The sequence below is a fragment of the Amphibalanus amphitrite genome, unplaced genomic scaffold (genome assembly GCF_019059575.1).
Source record: "Amphibalanus amphitrite isolate SeventyFive unplaced genomic scaffold, NRLGWU_Aamphi_draft 001482F_arrow, whole genome shotgun sequence".
Taxonomy (NCBI): Eukaryota; Metazoa; Arthropoda; class Thecostraca; order Balanomorpha; family Balanidae; genus Amphibalanus; species Amphibalanus amphitrite.
In genome coordinates, this window is record NW_024882975.1 from 1 (window position 1) to 13,957 (window position 13,957).

General features: G+C 53.1%; 1 protein-coding gene across 1 annotated transcript in view; it reads right to left on the reverse strand.

Annotated features, from left to right (window-relative positions):
• Window positions 1-9,841: 9,841 nt before the first annotated feature.
• The window catches only part of LOC122373349, a 129,705-nt gene continuing 125,589 nt past the window's right edge, over window positions 9,842-13,957 (reverse strand). Inside the window, exon 6 of the mRNA XM_043351316.1 lies at window positions 9,842-9,846. Coding sequence (XP_043207251.1) covers window positions 9,842-9,846 — 5 coding nt within the window. The remainder of the gene's footprint in view (window positions 9,847-13,957) is intronic.

A 13,957-nucleotide genomic window follows, 5' to 3' on the forward strand; every position in this document is an offset into this window, starting at 1 on the left:
GCGCAAACAATAGTGATCGACGCGACGGTATAGGATCCTCTCGTGAAAGCAGCGAGATCAGGTGCCGGTGTCCTGTAATCCCTGGATAACGCTCGTTACTTACCCAGATTATACTGATTAGCAGGGGACTGTATTGGGATGAAGACATTGTGCATTGGACAACAGTGCATACGACCCAGATAATGTCGTGGAAGGTTTCGAACCAAATCAATAACCCAAGGAGTAGGATATTTGTTGCAGTTGCACATGTGATATGCTCCGTCCAGACTCCTGACAGCGCTGAAAGCAGAACTAGCTGTCCCAGGATCGGGATATAAAGACGTACCGATCAGGCCATTGACAGGTAACGCGAGCCAGCACGTGATTTGGGCATTAACATCACCTTTTTATTGTAACGACTAACGGAGACCCTCCAGTTCCCCCGACTGCAGCGCAGAGCCCATTTTCCAAGAAGACCACCATCATCTCTAGGGAGTTTCTCATGTGATAGGATCCAGCCGGCAGAGCCAGCAGGCGGGCTAAAGGGGTGGCCAGGTCGGTCAAGCCGTGCTCCGTGCACCCAGAACGACGCCAGAATAACTTGACCTCACGCCCCTACGACTCCTGGGGCTAACAGATCCTTTACTAGACTCACCCAACCGCTAAGGCAGCCCGAACACCCGATGACTATTTTTAAAGAAACCCTTCCCCGAGCGCGGTCGAAGCGGCACAAATGACAGCCTCTCTGGTCCGCTCCCGGGATCCGATGTGACGCGGCTCTCCCGCGGCCAGCTCCCATCGGTGTCAATCACGCTGATCCGATGACGTCACTAGCACACGTGACGTCACTGGTTAATGGCCCCACCGCGGGTCGAGCCAGGCGGAATGGAACGTGAAATGGCCGGAGATGACTGGATTTCGGACCTATCAATGGACTGAGAGGCGTTCCAATATCCGGATGCTAAATCACGCACCGAACGAGAAATGATTAAAACCTCCGGGTAGCACCGATGTTCTGTATTGGGGATTCCTTACAAGCTTCATCTTTTGTGGATTCTGAATTCAGAGAATGCAGAGAATTACTGGCGGCGGCACAACGGCATTCATTATGTCAAAATCTTTCAGCCGTCTGTTGCAGCGCGGTCCCTATTGAGAAAGTTCGGCAGGCTGTCCACCCCCGTCGCTACGTGGGCCGCTGACTATGCAGAACCTGAAGTGGAAGCGCGGAGTAATCCTGAAGAGCTGAAGGGCGTCAGCACGATTTGCCTAACATCCGCCCCGGGCGCAGGCCGTCGCCCTGACCAGACCTGCGGTAAACCAACATCATGCGCCTCCATCGGCGGCGAGACACCAGCTGCAGACTCGCGGTCCAATGCAGTGTCATCGTTTCCACCTGCACCCCTGCGGACCACGGGGGCCTCTCGTGACAGAGATCAGCCTTGAACGGCCGAAACCGGGCGCCAGCGCTCACCCCACGCTCATTTCAGAGTCGCCAGCATCGCAAGCAGAAGCGTCACATTAACCAGCCTCGGTCATGAACTCCCTCATTTGCACAACACCGTCGCATATCGTCCGGCGCTGTGCCTGGCGATACGCTGATTCGAGGCCCACGCGTCCGTCACCGACGACCGTGCATATTCGGGTGACCTCGGCCGGGGCCGGCGCGTCGCCGTACCGGCCGGTGACCGGTCCAGCCCATCACCGATGCGTCTATACGAGATCGGCCGGCCGGAGACACGGGTGACGGGCACCGGGCGTGCATCTGGCTGCGGCCGATTTATTGGACAGCACACGGCCGGACACCGAGGGACCTAGCAGCCGTTGCGCATTCGGAGATCTGCGCGCCAGAGAGAGTGGGCGATCTGCATACGGCGGACGAGGCGCCGGGGAGAACGCTGGAGCGAGGTCACTTCCCGGAAGTAGAACACGGCATTGGAAACAGGTGGGTGCAAATGTCTGTTGGCAAGTTCAGTGCAGCTTGGAAACATCCCATGGAGGACCTGCAATCAATTTCTTATTGTATTGACTTGCATGACAGCCGCGGAGACAACTATTCATGCCCTTTTAATTTCTGAACGATTAAAAGCAGTTCATTTCTCCAGGGTGGCTAACCTGGCGACAGCCTCAGTTGAGCTCTGGCACAGCTCTGACGCTGTGAAAGCTCACAGACCAAACTGTCCATATCTGGCGAGACCATCACGTGCCGGCGGCACCGGCGCGGCGGCGGCGTCCGTCGCAGATTGATGGAGCTTGTACGAGCGGCCGGCAGCGGCCGGGTAGCCGCCGACCATATGTTTCCTCAGTGAAGGTCGCCACAAGGGTCCGTGAGGCCGCGGAACGGAAAGCGGCCAGCAGAGATATTTACCAACGCGCACGGTGAACGATGCGTGGTACTTGGCACCATAAAAAAAACTTAAGAAGTCTCTAAATTTGAGACGAGCTTGAGTCCGGTACTCCCACGGTTTGGCACAATTCCAATAGTTGAACCCAGCTGGGGGCTCGGTTCTTGGATATCGTAGCTGGGTCAATGACGTCAAAAGTCGCCGCTCAGCCACCAGTGACGTCAGCACTTGTGAAAAGGTCACGCTGCCAGGTCAGGCGACGATCTGTTGCCACGAGAACAGTGGCCGGGGCGGGGCACACAGCGGGATGGCTCTGTAAATTTAGAGTAGAGGCGATAGCGTGAGCTATAATTTCATTTCGAGCGGCTCCAAAAGTTGCTCGAGGCTAAAGGAGCGTCTTGTCAGTTCTTCAGTTTCGGTGTGCTAGCATGGCAGATACTAGCAGGTGATTTTAAAACAGTCGTCGAAACGGTGCGATGCCCGCCAAATCGGAAATGTCAGAATACAGGAAGTGGACCCGGCATAAGCGACGAAACAAAATCGATGCATCATCACTGCGATAGTTAGCCCGCTTAGTTTGCAACAGAAGGTTTCACAGCGTCATCCCAAATCGTGACGTAGCCCGGCAAACTGAACCTCACGTCCTCGATACCAACAGGCCGGCTCTGGGCCCGCGCGCGTCAAAAACGTCGCACTCTGGCCGCCAATAAACCTGATAGCCCGGTATGATACGGGCCCCAATGATTTTTAGTGCCTGGCAAACTTGCAACAATAACGATAGTGATGGCTTTTCCGCGGCAGCGGCTAGACCTGTCTTATATAACAGCGCTGGCTTTGCGGTTTTGACGTGGAATATAAGGAAACCTTAACCAGCGTCAGCTCGTCATATGACAGCTGAGTTGAAGCACCAGAAATTAAAAAATTAAAACCATGTGATGCAGAGGTGAATCAAAATGAAGTCACGATCCACACCAGTATCGGCACTTATTTATAGAGGAAGACTAGCAATCCTTGAACTGTCCACATATATCATTCATACGTCATGTGCCCCTTCCTCCTCTCCTCTAGACATTGGTTGCAAACAATTCCAAGCACGTCGACCCCACCACGTTTGGAGTCAGACACGTCATTTGACCCGGGTCGGTCAGCTGATACCTCCATCCCTTCCCCACCCCCTACACACCACCGGAGACCAGAGGTCAAAACAAAGGCTCGATTCCCGAGGTCGGAATGTGTCCCTCCCCAGTCTCCACCCCCCGCTCATCCCGGGGCGCCAGCTCGATACCTGTCAAAAGTATCCCTCCCCTAGCCCCATCTCCCCTCCAATCCCCTCCCCAGTCTCAAACCCCAACGCTATACAGGGGCACCCATACCTGTCAAAGTAGCCCTATCCCTAGCCCACCTCCCCCTTGAACCCTCTCCCAAATCCCACACCAAAGACGCCAAGCGAAGCCGAGGAATGCGACAGAACAGGTCAGCTGATAGCGCCGCAATCAGCTGAGCGCGATCAGCTGACTGGAGACAGCTGATCACGGGAAGGGAACAATAGCAAGGAATCCAGCGACTGGCGATTCGCCGCTTAGGTGACGAAACAGGGTCTTATACCTTGATGGTCCTTCATTTTCATGATAACAAAGTGCCTTTAGACATTTAGAGAAACTGAATGATCAGGTAACATGCTAAGGAATAGCACTTGAACAAATTGGTGGGAAGCCGACTCAACTAGAGAAACGGCAGGATACACTTTTGTTTATCTCCGTCTGGCACCGATCCAGCCTGTGTAGCCTGAGTACCGTGACTTTACTGTACTTTCCATGCCTATCTCACCACTCAACACCAAAACAGGGAAAGCGTTGCACGCCATCCCAGCTATGCCCGCTGCCGTACTCGAGAACTATGTATAACAATCGGACCACAGCCAAGACGGGCGCCAGGCCCCCGCTCGTGCCCATATTCACCGGCCGTCGGGGCACCGAACCGCGGCGCCGGTCCGTGGCCGCTCCCCGTTCCCAGAATGTCGCCCACCACCAGGAAAGTGGACAGGAAAGTGGCGCCGCATCGACGGCCGACGCACGCGAGGCGACGGCCACGTCCGTGTTCCCCCCGGAGCTCGGAGCTGGCGTGATCTCAGCCGGGCGGCCACAAAGTCGCCGACTGGGCAGGGTGCTTCGTTAGTATCAACAGGCACAGGCAGCTCGTCAGGGAGTCCTTCGGCATGAGAGTTTGGAGATAGTGACATGGGTTTGAAGGCGACTGAACCAAATCGGTCACCTTGCCAAGGAGCGGTGGCTGGTGAACATTACCGATAACTGTCAAATTATGTACCTTTGTATCATTATTTATCATGGCGCGATTGTTAGATCATTTGGGTCGCATGTAATGGTTGCCTGACCTTTCAAGCTTCAGCAAAGCTGTGTATGAACTGCGAAATCAAAGCGAATTCGATGGTCGGCCCGTTAACCCCTTCAAACGAGCCAGAACCGACGGAGCCCTTTCCCTGTGCTTTCATCCGGCTGTGGCCTTTGATGGCTGTCTGAGCACCGATAACAGCTCATCAGAGTCGGCTAACTTCCCAGGCGGCCGGCTGTTGGCCAGCTCTCGGGTATCATTATTATCCGAACCGGTTGGTCGGCCGGAGCCAGGGTTAATCCGCCCACTCGGCTGTGCCGTTCTGACAGCGCGGCCGCCGTCCAGTCTTACCATCTCGCGCTGAGCAGCGTCCAGTTCGGCCGCGGCCGCCTCCGCCGCGGCCGCCGCCGCCGAGCCCGGCTTCGGTTTGTGATAGCGAGAGGTGATCTCGGGCGACTCGGGGATGCTGACCGGCACGGGGCTGGTGGAGCCGCTGCCGGCCGCGTACAGCGCCGCCTGCTCCGACTTGAGCGCCTTGCGCTGCTGGTAGACGGCCTGGAACTGTTTGACGTTGGCGTCCACCGATCCCCGGCGCACGCCGTTGACGTTGGGACGCAGCGCGGTGTAGAGTCTCAGGCCGGGGTCCACGGAGCCGCGCCGGCCCTGCTGCGGCAGCGAGCGGCTGCCCTCGGTGGAGCCGCGCCTCGCCGAGCTCACCGTCAGCCGGCCCACGTCCACCGAGCCGCTGCGCTGGCGCGGCTTCGGCACCTGCAGCGTCTTCGAGCTGGACTCCTCGGTTTCGGGAGGTTCGCGCGAGCCGCGCCGTTTGTAGAGCTGCTGGAACTGGCGCAGGCCGCCCTCGAACAGGTCCGAGGCGCGCCGGTTCGGGCTGTGGCCGTGGCTGGGTGAGCTGCTCGGGCTGCTGTTGGTCGGCGGGGTCTCCGTCACCTCCGGCACTGTAAGCCGATCGATCGTCTGACCCTTCTTATCCGACGAGCCGCCCGCCTGTTTCAGACTGAGGTACGCCAGCGACGTAGGGTCCAGCGACTGGCTGCGACCCTTCTTCTGCGGCGCACCACTCACGTCCAGGTGCTTTTTCCGTCGGAATAGGGCCGCCATGGCCGCACTCATCTGATCAACTCACCAGTGATGACACTCCCACCACCCCCAGCACCCTGTCGCACTTCCCCGGCGCGTCACTCGCAGCCGGCGGCCGCGACCCCAGCACTGACACCGCACCGCCTCCTCCGCGCAGCACTCACTGTCGCGTAATCCTGGCCATAAACAGGTCCGCTGTCCCGAATCTCCGCGCCTCCCGCACCGATTTACAACGCCTCACAGACCACGATATCGCTCGTAAAGACTAGCGGTGTCTGTATCGTTCTCCAATGCAATTGTTCACTGATAACGGCACGAGCACACCACAGACCGGTCGGCACGGCGGTACGGAGATAGTGCGCCGAGCACCGCCGCCCGGCGAATGCGGCGCGGCGCGGCGCGGCGCGGCGGCGGCGGCGACCGGTCCTACGCGTCCTTCAGCTGAGCGGCCGCCGGGGCACGTGACAGGGCTGGGAGCGGGGTGCCGCGGCAGCTCCGGCCGGCGCCGGCAGGGGAAGCAGGCGACTCGCAGACTCCACCCCTTCTCTGCGCAGCCAAGGTCGCCTCAGCGTGCACTTGAAAAGTAGCGCGTCACTGGTCACTCGCCGAGTCACGACTCGCGGGAGAAGAGTCACGGGGATCGAGTCACGACGTAGGGGACGCAGTTCGGATCAGCTGATCCTCGCCCGACCACAACAATCTCCACCTTCCTCAAATGTAGCTCGAGTCCCAACGCGTTACCTCCGGCCGCCGATGTCTCCGCGGCTGCCGAGGCCCGGTGTATCGACGCCCCGCGGCGCCCCCACGTACCGACTGCAGCGGTGGGTCAGCCGGCTCTGACCGACGACCGGCCGGCGGCGCGGCGGCCCACCGATGGTGCCGGTCCGACTGAGCCAGGCCGGGCCGGGCCGGGACCAGGAAGGTCGCGGTCTAGGTCGCGGACCGGACGGTCGATACGCCAGGGCACAGCTGCGCCCGCCCCCGCCCCCTCTCAACCCCCGCCGGACTGACCAGGGCTGGGAAGGCTAATGGGACGAAAACCAAACGCTGATCGGAAGGCAGGAGAAAAGCGACCTCAGGTAGGTTGTTCCCACGGGGATATTTGTTGTTCGCCCAAACCACAGCCATGCCGGCACGATACCAAGCGCTGACTCGGCACCGACATACCAGCGAAGTCAGCATTTGAAACAAACACCGGACTGAAATACACGTCTTTTTCCAGCCACGGTCTCATATTTGACACCACAAAACAGCTCGAGGCGCACCGTCATCACCTCACACGACACCACCGTGAGCAGCGCCCCAGCTGAGCGGATGATATCCGACCTCAACTTCATTCCATCAGCGCGCTCCCGTGGGATCACCACAGAGACGTCAGACGGTTCGGCAATCATTGGCGGCCTCCACCTGGGCGGCAATTTGTGCCAATGGCCTCCGTCTCTGGGGTACCCGACAATAGGGCCGGGTCCCTCGGGACGCACCACGAACGCCAGGTGGAGATGGGAAATGCATCAGACGCTGGAAATGCAATCAATAAAGAACATTGGAGCATAAGAGGGAGTACCACAAAATATTACATACTTACTTATCTTTCAGGCTAGCCAAGGGAAATAGGGAATTTCTTCATGTGTTCCTGCATTGCAGCGTTACGAAAATACCAAAAGGCGAGCAAGTCAGAACGCTGACTGACGACTGAGTATTTACTATAAATCAGCTGATGACAATAATATAGGTACTTCTTTTGACCTCCTGGTATGCTCGAATCAACGGGTGCCATCACGATTATATCATGGTGAGAAGCAGCTTATCGGTGACCTAAGCCTGGAGAGGGGTGGCAATCGGTGCCACTTCACCGAGCTATCGCGGGTCACACAGTCAGCTCACAGTCTCTGCGAGATGCGGCACAGAGCAGCTCCTCAGCTGCCACACAGTGCTGCTACTCAGAGCTGTCTCCCCAGAGTCGCTGCTTCAAGCTGCTCACTGCTCAGAGCACAGATTTAGATTCAACTGCTGCACAAAATTCAGAGCAGCTGCTCCCGAGCTACTACTCCAAGCTGTCCTGGCCTGTGGTCGCCCCGACCGTGACCGGGTGGGTCACCTCACGACCTCACCGTAATGTGACGCCCGCGACCACACCTCACCGGGTCACTGCACGACCGCAGCAGCGGGGCGGGGCACGTAGGGGTCACCGGGTCACGTTAGACGCCCGGCATTTGACCGACACCTGACACTCACACTGGAGCACTGACTGGCACCAGAAAAAGGCCTACACATGACGGGCGGTCAACACTTACTAAATTTGCATGTAACGCAGAGTACAACTAAATGAGGATATATAATGCAAAGGTGGGAAATAGCGCAAAAGGCTTTTTATAGTCTGTAGCTGGGAAATGGATTACCGTCGTTTGTACAGATTTACAACTCGATTCACATTTTCCAATCAAGATCGTTTCCTTAACTCCAAAATACGACCGTCGTTATAGAAAGGGTCCGCCACTGAATTCACAATGACTCAGATGAAACGGCTCACCAGCAAATCAGCGAATTGGAGACGACCAGAAAAATAAAACCAAAGTTAGATCCCAGTGAACATGAACGAAGAAAAAGTTGGGGAGCGAGCCTAATTTATGACAACACAGAAACTCATCAATGACAGTGCCCGTATTTGTCTGGAGCCTTGTTGAGTATGGCATTCGGATGACATAGTTCCACACATTGCCCGCAAGGCCACAAAGGCATCTCTTCAAATCTCTTACATAGAAGAACAAAGCTGTCAGGCGCTAAACTCTCACAGAATCCCCACTCTCAAAGCGCTCCAACACCAAAACAGGCGGGGCGGGCGGCAACAATACAGGCCCCGGGAGCTGAAATATGGCCCTGTCCGCGGCCGAGCGACCAGCAGTGTATCACTGCCAGGCGCAGAAAGAGCGGCACCGATCATGGATTATGGAGCACGAAACGGTAAAAGGTTAGGCGAGTGATTTACAACAATGTAGTATAACATTGCAAATGCATTTTGTATGAGGTTCTGTATTTTTAGATGGAGTGATGTGTAACACATCTTTACGGGTAAAAATGTGTTCATGATTGATTTTTACACAGCTGACGCAGCTAAATTCAGCCTGGCAGCAGAAAGCCATAAAAGCAAAGGGAATGTGCGAGACTCAAATCCCATACATGCAGGGAGCTCGTAGCTCCGATCGGAGATTCAGAGTGAGATGGGATAGGAAATGGATTTATTTAGACCGGAACATTCAGTCCGGACAGATCCTGGCGGGATTCAATTCATATTCCGATGGCTAGCTCGATAGCACCTAGCTGCCAGTCTCACACAGAGACAGCCCCAAAAATACATACCTAGTCGACCGATGGATGAATACATCCAGCGGAAAGATGACAAATATGTCTCGGTCGTGTGAACAACGGCCATCGCCAGGCGGCTTGGGCAATAACATGTGCAATATATGTCGCAAATAATCGTTTTGTTGCCACACAAAGCGTTTGTCGGTGACAAGTGGAATCGGTGAAAACTCATCCCTGACGGATTACTTGAGCAACGCGTCGAACAAAATTATATTTCGCTGACATCTCCACGGTTTTCGTGCTATCTCGTCAGCACTTCCCAAGCTGTATCACAGCAGACTCCCGGTTGGCACACCAGGCCACATGTCTACTCCACAGCTCACCATCCCCATTAGCACCCAGCAGCCATCCCACCACCGGCGGAAGCCGCAGCTTCCTTCGGTACCCACTAACAATAATCTAGCCTATCAATATCACCGGGATAAGTCGTTCCGTTACGACAATAGAGCAGGATGTGGCGGCAGCATTGACACCCGGCAGGAGCGGTGAGCTATTAGTAACATAGCGGGTCTATGGACTGACACTTCACCACAGAAAGGTGTCAGTGGCCGTTCAGGTGAATACCTGCTAAGGATGATATTGCAGACTTCTCGCTATTGGGTCGCGCTTTCTGCATAACGCTTCAGAGATCATAATCGAGAAAATTATTTCCGCCTCGACGTCCCGAACAAGCCCATATTACATTACAGATAACAAAAAGTGGATTTCGCTCACCCTGTAAACCGAGCATGATGTAAAGCCCAGGCACGAAGAAACCCCCGTCACACCAGCTATTCTGCGCGCCTTCTATCAGCGTACCCAATACAGCAAACCCAATATCTCGAGCTAAATCTGAAGTTAAATCCGATTTCGCACGGTTCCGATTCAATTACCGGACTAGCACCGTTTCAATAAAAAAGAGACACAAGCGCATTATCTTACATCCTATGAATAGTTTCAACTTTAAGACATTTCTTGCGAACGCCCGAGCCATAAGACTCAAAAACAGCACACAAGTAACAGCAGTGCATTAGAGTCTTAGACTACGCTAAAAGCACAAAGTCCCAGAGTATATGCGATGTGATGGTGATCCAAAGATCAGGCGAGATTCTCAAGAGACCTCCACAACCTTGGGAGATGTGGGAAGGCATGAATCAATGACGCGTATGCGCTCGGCATCGTAGTGCACCACAGTCCGGGCAACAAATGGCAGTCCTGTGTAGCTAATGGACGTCAGGCTCCGACAATATGGATTTCCGCCCGAGCCGTGAGAGAAGACGCACCTGAACGACGACTGATGACCCCTGGGACCCGTGGACGACTCACCAGTCACCGCAGCCGCCTGGTCTCCGGCGCAGGCGGAGAACGCTGCAGGTCTAGAGTCTAATCTCCACAGGCGCCATCAACACGAAATCCAGTGCAGAAGACTACCGAGTCCAATCCGAAAGCAGTTGCCCAAGCCGGTAGCAGTGTCTCAAAGTAGTTGCAAAATGGTAAGACATGGCATCTCACCCGGAACTATGGCTTGTCAGAATACATCAAAGGCTTAAGACGAAATAGCTGACAGGTACGCATGTCAAGAGCCATTGCCCTTTCAACCATTGCACCACCAACACCCTTATGACACCCACTACATCACTCCGCTATTACCCCCCCCCCCACCCCCCAAACACACACCACCCTCTGATCCTCTCCTGCTGCCACCATCAGAAACCAATAGCGAAGAGAATTAAACAGGAGAGAGATTTGCACCTGCAGAGCTCATCCATGGAGTAGCTCACCAAACATGCGTCAGCGTCAGCGAGCCGTCGGTGCAGAGTTCCGCTTGACAGACGTTTCAAGCAACAGTCTGCGTTCCGAAATCAAACAGTTCCGCTGCCAAGCGAGGTTAAAAATACCAAACGCCACGCTCCATGGAGATGTATATTGGTGCAAACGATGGTATTTCGGGACGGCGTACGGGTAAAAACTGACGCGGTGTTGGTGAAATGAGGGAAGGGCGACGGAGCGACGCCGTGACCCTGTAGAACTCCTTGCGTGATCCGCTGGAATGTGATGACGCCTTCCGAACGTCATCGTCCCGGCTACGACAGAAAAACGGCACGTAACGCCGGCTGACGCCGCTTAACGGCGTTTGAACACCTTTTTAGGAAGCAAAAAAAGTCTGAAAAATGGAAACTTTAAGCGACTGAAACGAGGCGAATAAAATCGGCCCATCAGTACTAAACAGTGCATGCGCACCAGACACGGCACGCCATGTGAAAGTAGCCATTTACCGTAAGGACATTGATGACGTCTGTTTTACATGCATTCGAGCTGCTTCGTTCCTCTTCAACGAAATCTTCTGTCAAAGGTCGTGATTCAAGTGCAATTAATAGGCTTATGCGCTGATGAAATATACCAGCTATTATAGTATAACTGTTGCATTACCGTCACGAAAAACACTTTTTACACTCGGTTTCCGATGACCTCGGCATCCACAGGCTAAAAACAATGGCCGAATTTGTACAGTTACAATATTACGATTTGTACAATATTAGTACAAGTCTTTAATTATTTACGCTTGTATCAAACGTTAAGTCGGAACAAAGCACACTTAACTTCTTATAAAGGGAAAATACTAAAGAAATTAATAATTATGCATTTAATGCAAACCATGCAAAAAATTGTTGCTGGCAAGCAACCTTCGAGCTTTCACTGTGCCTTGTGCATGTTACAACAAACGCATTAAGCTTTAACAGCCCGTAAGAATGCTTTTTGAGACACTGACATACTTTCTCAGCATTACAAGGAAAGCTGTTAGGCGTCACACGAAGTGAGAAACACGTCACGTTTGACCACGAGTCACGTTTGACCACGAGTCAGTGCGTGAGTTATGAGTCCATGGAGTTCCCCCTTCACCTCGAAATGGTAACTGCATTTTGGAAGAAACCTGCCGGTCCAACTATCGGCTATGTTTGGCGTTTACCTCCAATATTAAAGGGACTATCCCACCTTCTAAAATGTTGTTAAAACCAGTTAAATTGTGCCCGAATTTTTAGATTGGATGACCAGGAACACGGTTCTGGCATTTATTTTTTATTAAAAATCTTAGGCTTCCCATATTCCAAACACAAACTTTCAAATATGTGACGTCACAGCCCAAAATTACTTCCTTCCCCAGGCCACATTACTGTCATAAAGCTGATTCTTTTTACTCTGTAGGCACCACAACAAAGTTCAGACCAAGTTTTAAGCGATTTTTCAACGAACAAACCCATTTAAATCAGAATGACTAAACGAGGTGACGTCACACTAACGGTCGCTCCACGTTGAAGATAGGGCCTTGTACAAGGCCCATTTTCAAATGAAGGGAACGAATTTCTTCAACACCAAGAGGCCGCGGGGGTTGTAACCTAGATAGATAGTGGTTTCTGAACCTCGCCGCAAACTTGGCTATCTCAACTCAAACCCCATGTTAACCCGCGCCCCACTGGGGTCTGTGCATAACACGCCCTACTGGGGGGGGGGGGGGCTATTCATAGCCCCCCCTCACAACTCCGAAACTACTGGGCCGATCGTCAAAATTCAAACGGCGTCTGATAGCCCCGGAAAAACTGTCGAGCGAAACCTAATTTCATTGACCTCGAGGTCACCGATGACGTCACAGGTCAGGTCAAAGTAAAAATTATTAGCATTTTGGCTTGTTCACATTTTGGGCACTGGCCGCCGTCTTACAAGTCAGATCAGGCTCATTTTTGGTACACACACTCTTAAACAGATGCTCTAGATACCCTGAGGGTACCAAGCTTTTACTTTGATTTTCAGGTCAAGGTCAGGTCATCACAGGTCACGAAAATATTTTATCATGCGTCGGTCACGTGACACATGTTTTATGGTCCATTTAGGTCATAGATTTCGAATTTGATGTCGTCTGTGTCATTCGAGGTCATTTTGAGTCAAATTTAGCTTAGGTCAGGTCACTTTCAGGTCAAAAAAGGTCAAATTTTGAAGTTAAAATTTTTCAACAAAAAAGGTATCTATTGGATGCAGTTTGAGCTCAGGAACACGATGGTGCCATTAATATTGGCGTACGATGTCAAATACGTACTGAAAAATTGATTTGAAAAATTAATAATTGTGAATTTTTTGCAATAATGCGTATAACTTGGCCATTTTTGAAGATATTTAGCTAAAACTTGCTAGAGTTAGTCATAATCTTGCGTTCTGTCACATATATTCCGGTTTTTTCGAAAAGTCAAAAACTTTTTGAAAAAAGTATAAAAATACAAATTTTGAATATTATTATATCAGATTTTCGAAATTTTCAAAATTTTGAAAATTCGAGATAGCAGTTTGATAGCGCGGTCAATTCTGAGTCCTTTCATGCAAAGAAATTGGATCTAGCTTAAAAACTGAGCTCTTGGGAGCGATTGCCGTGGTTCAATGTTTTGCGTCGAAATCAGACGAACATGACGTCACTCTGACGTCATTTCCAGCCGACCTATGGTAGCTACGAAGTTCAAATTTTGACACAAGGTGTCAAATTGATGCAGCCGAAGGTACTGTAAGTTTGGCGTCGATCCGCCAAGCGGTTTGGAAGTTATTGCAGAAAAACGGGAGGGGGGCTATAAATAGCCCCCCCCCAGTGGGGCGCGGGTTAACCCGCGCCCGGCTGGGGGTCCTGGATTTCCACGCCCTGCTGGGGGGGGGGGTGTTTGAACACCCCCCCTTGTAACTCGGCTCCTGGGCCACGTAGCGATACGCGGAAGGCGGCGTTCGAAAGAGCGTCAAAAATAATGACGAAATCACTTCGGTCAATTTTTTGGTCAGGTCAAAGGTCAGGTCACCAGAGGTCATTGAAGGCA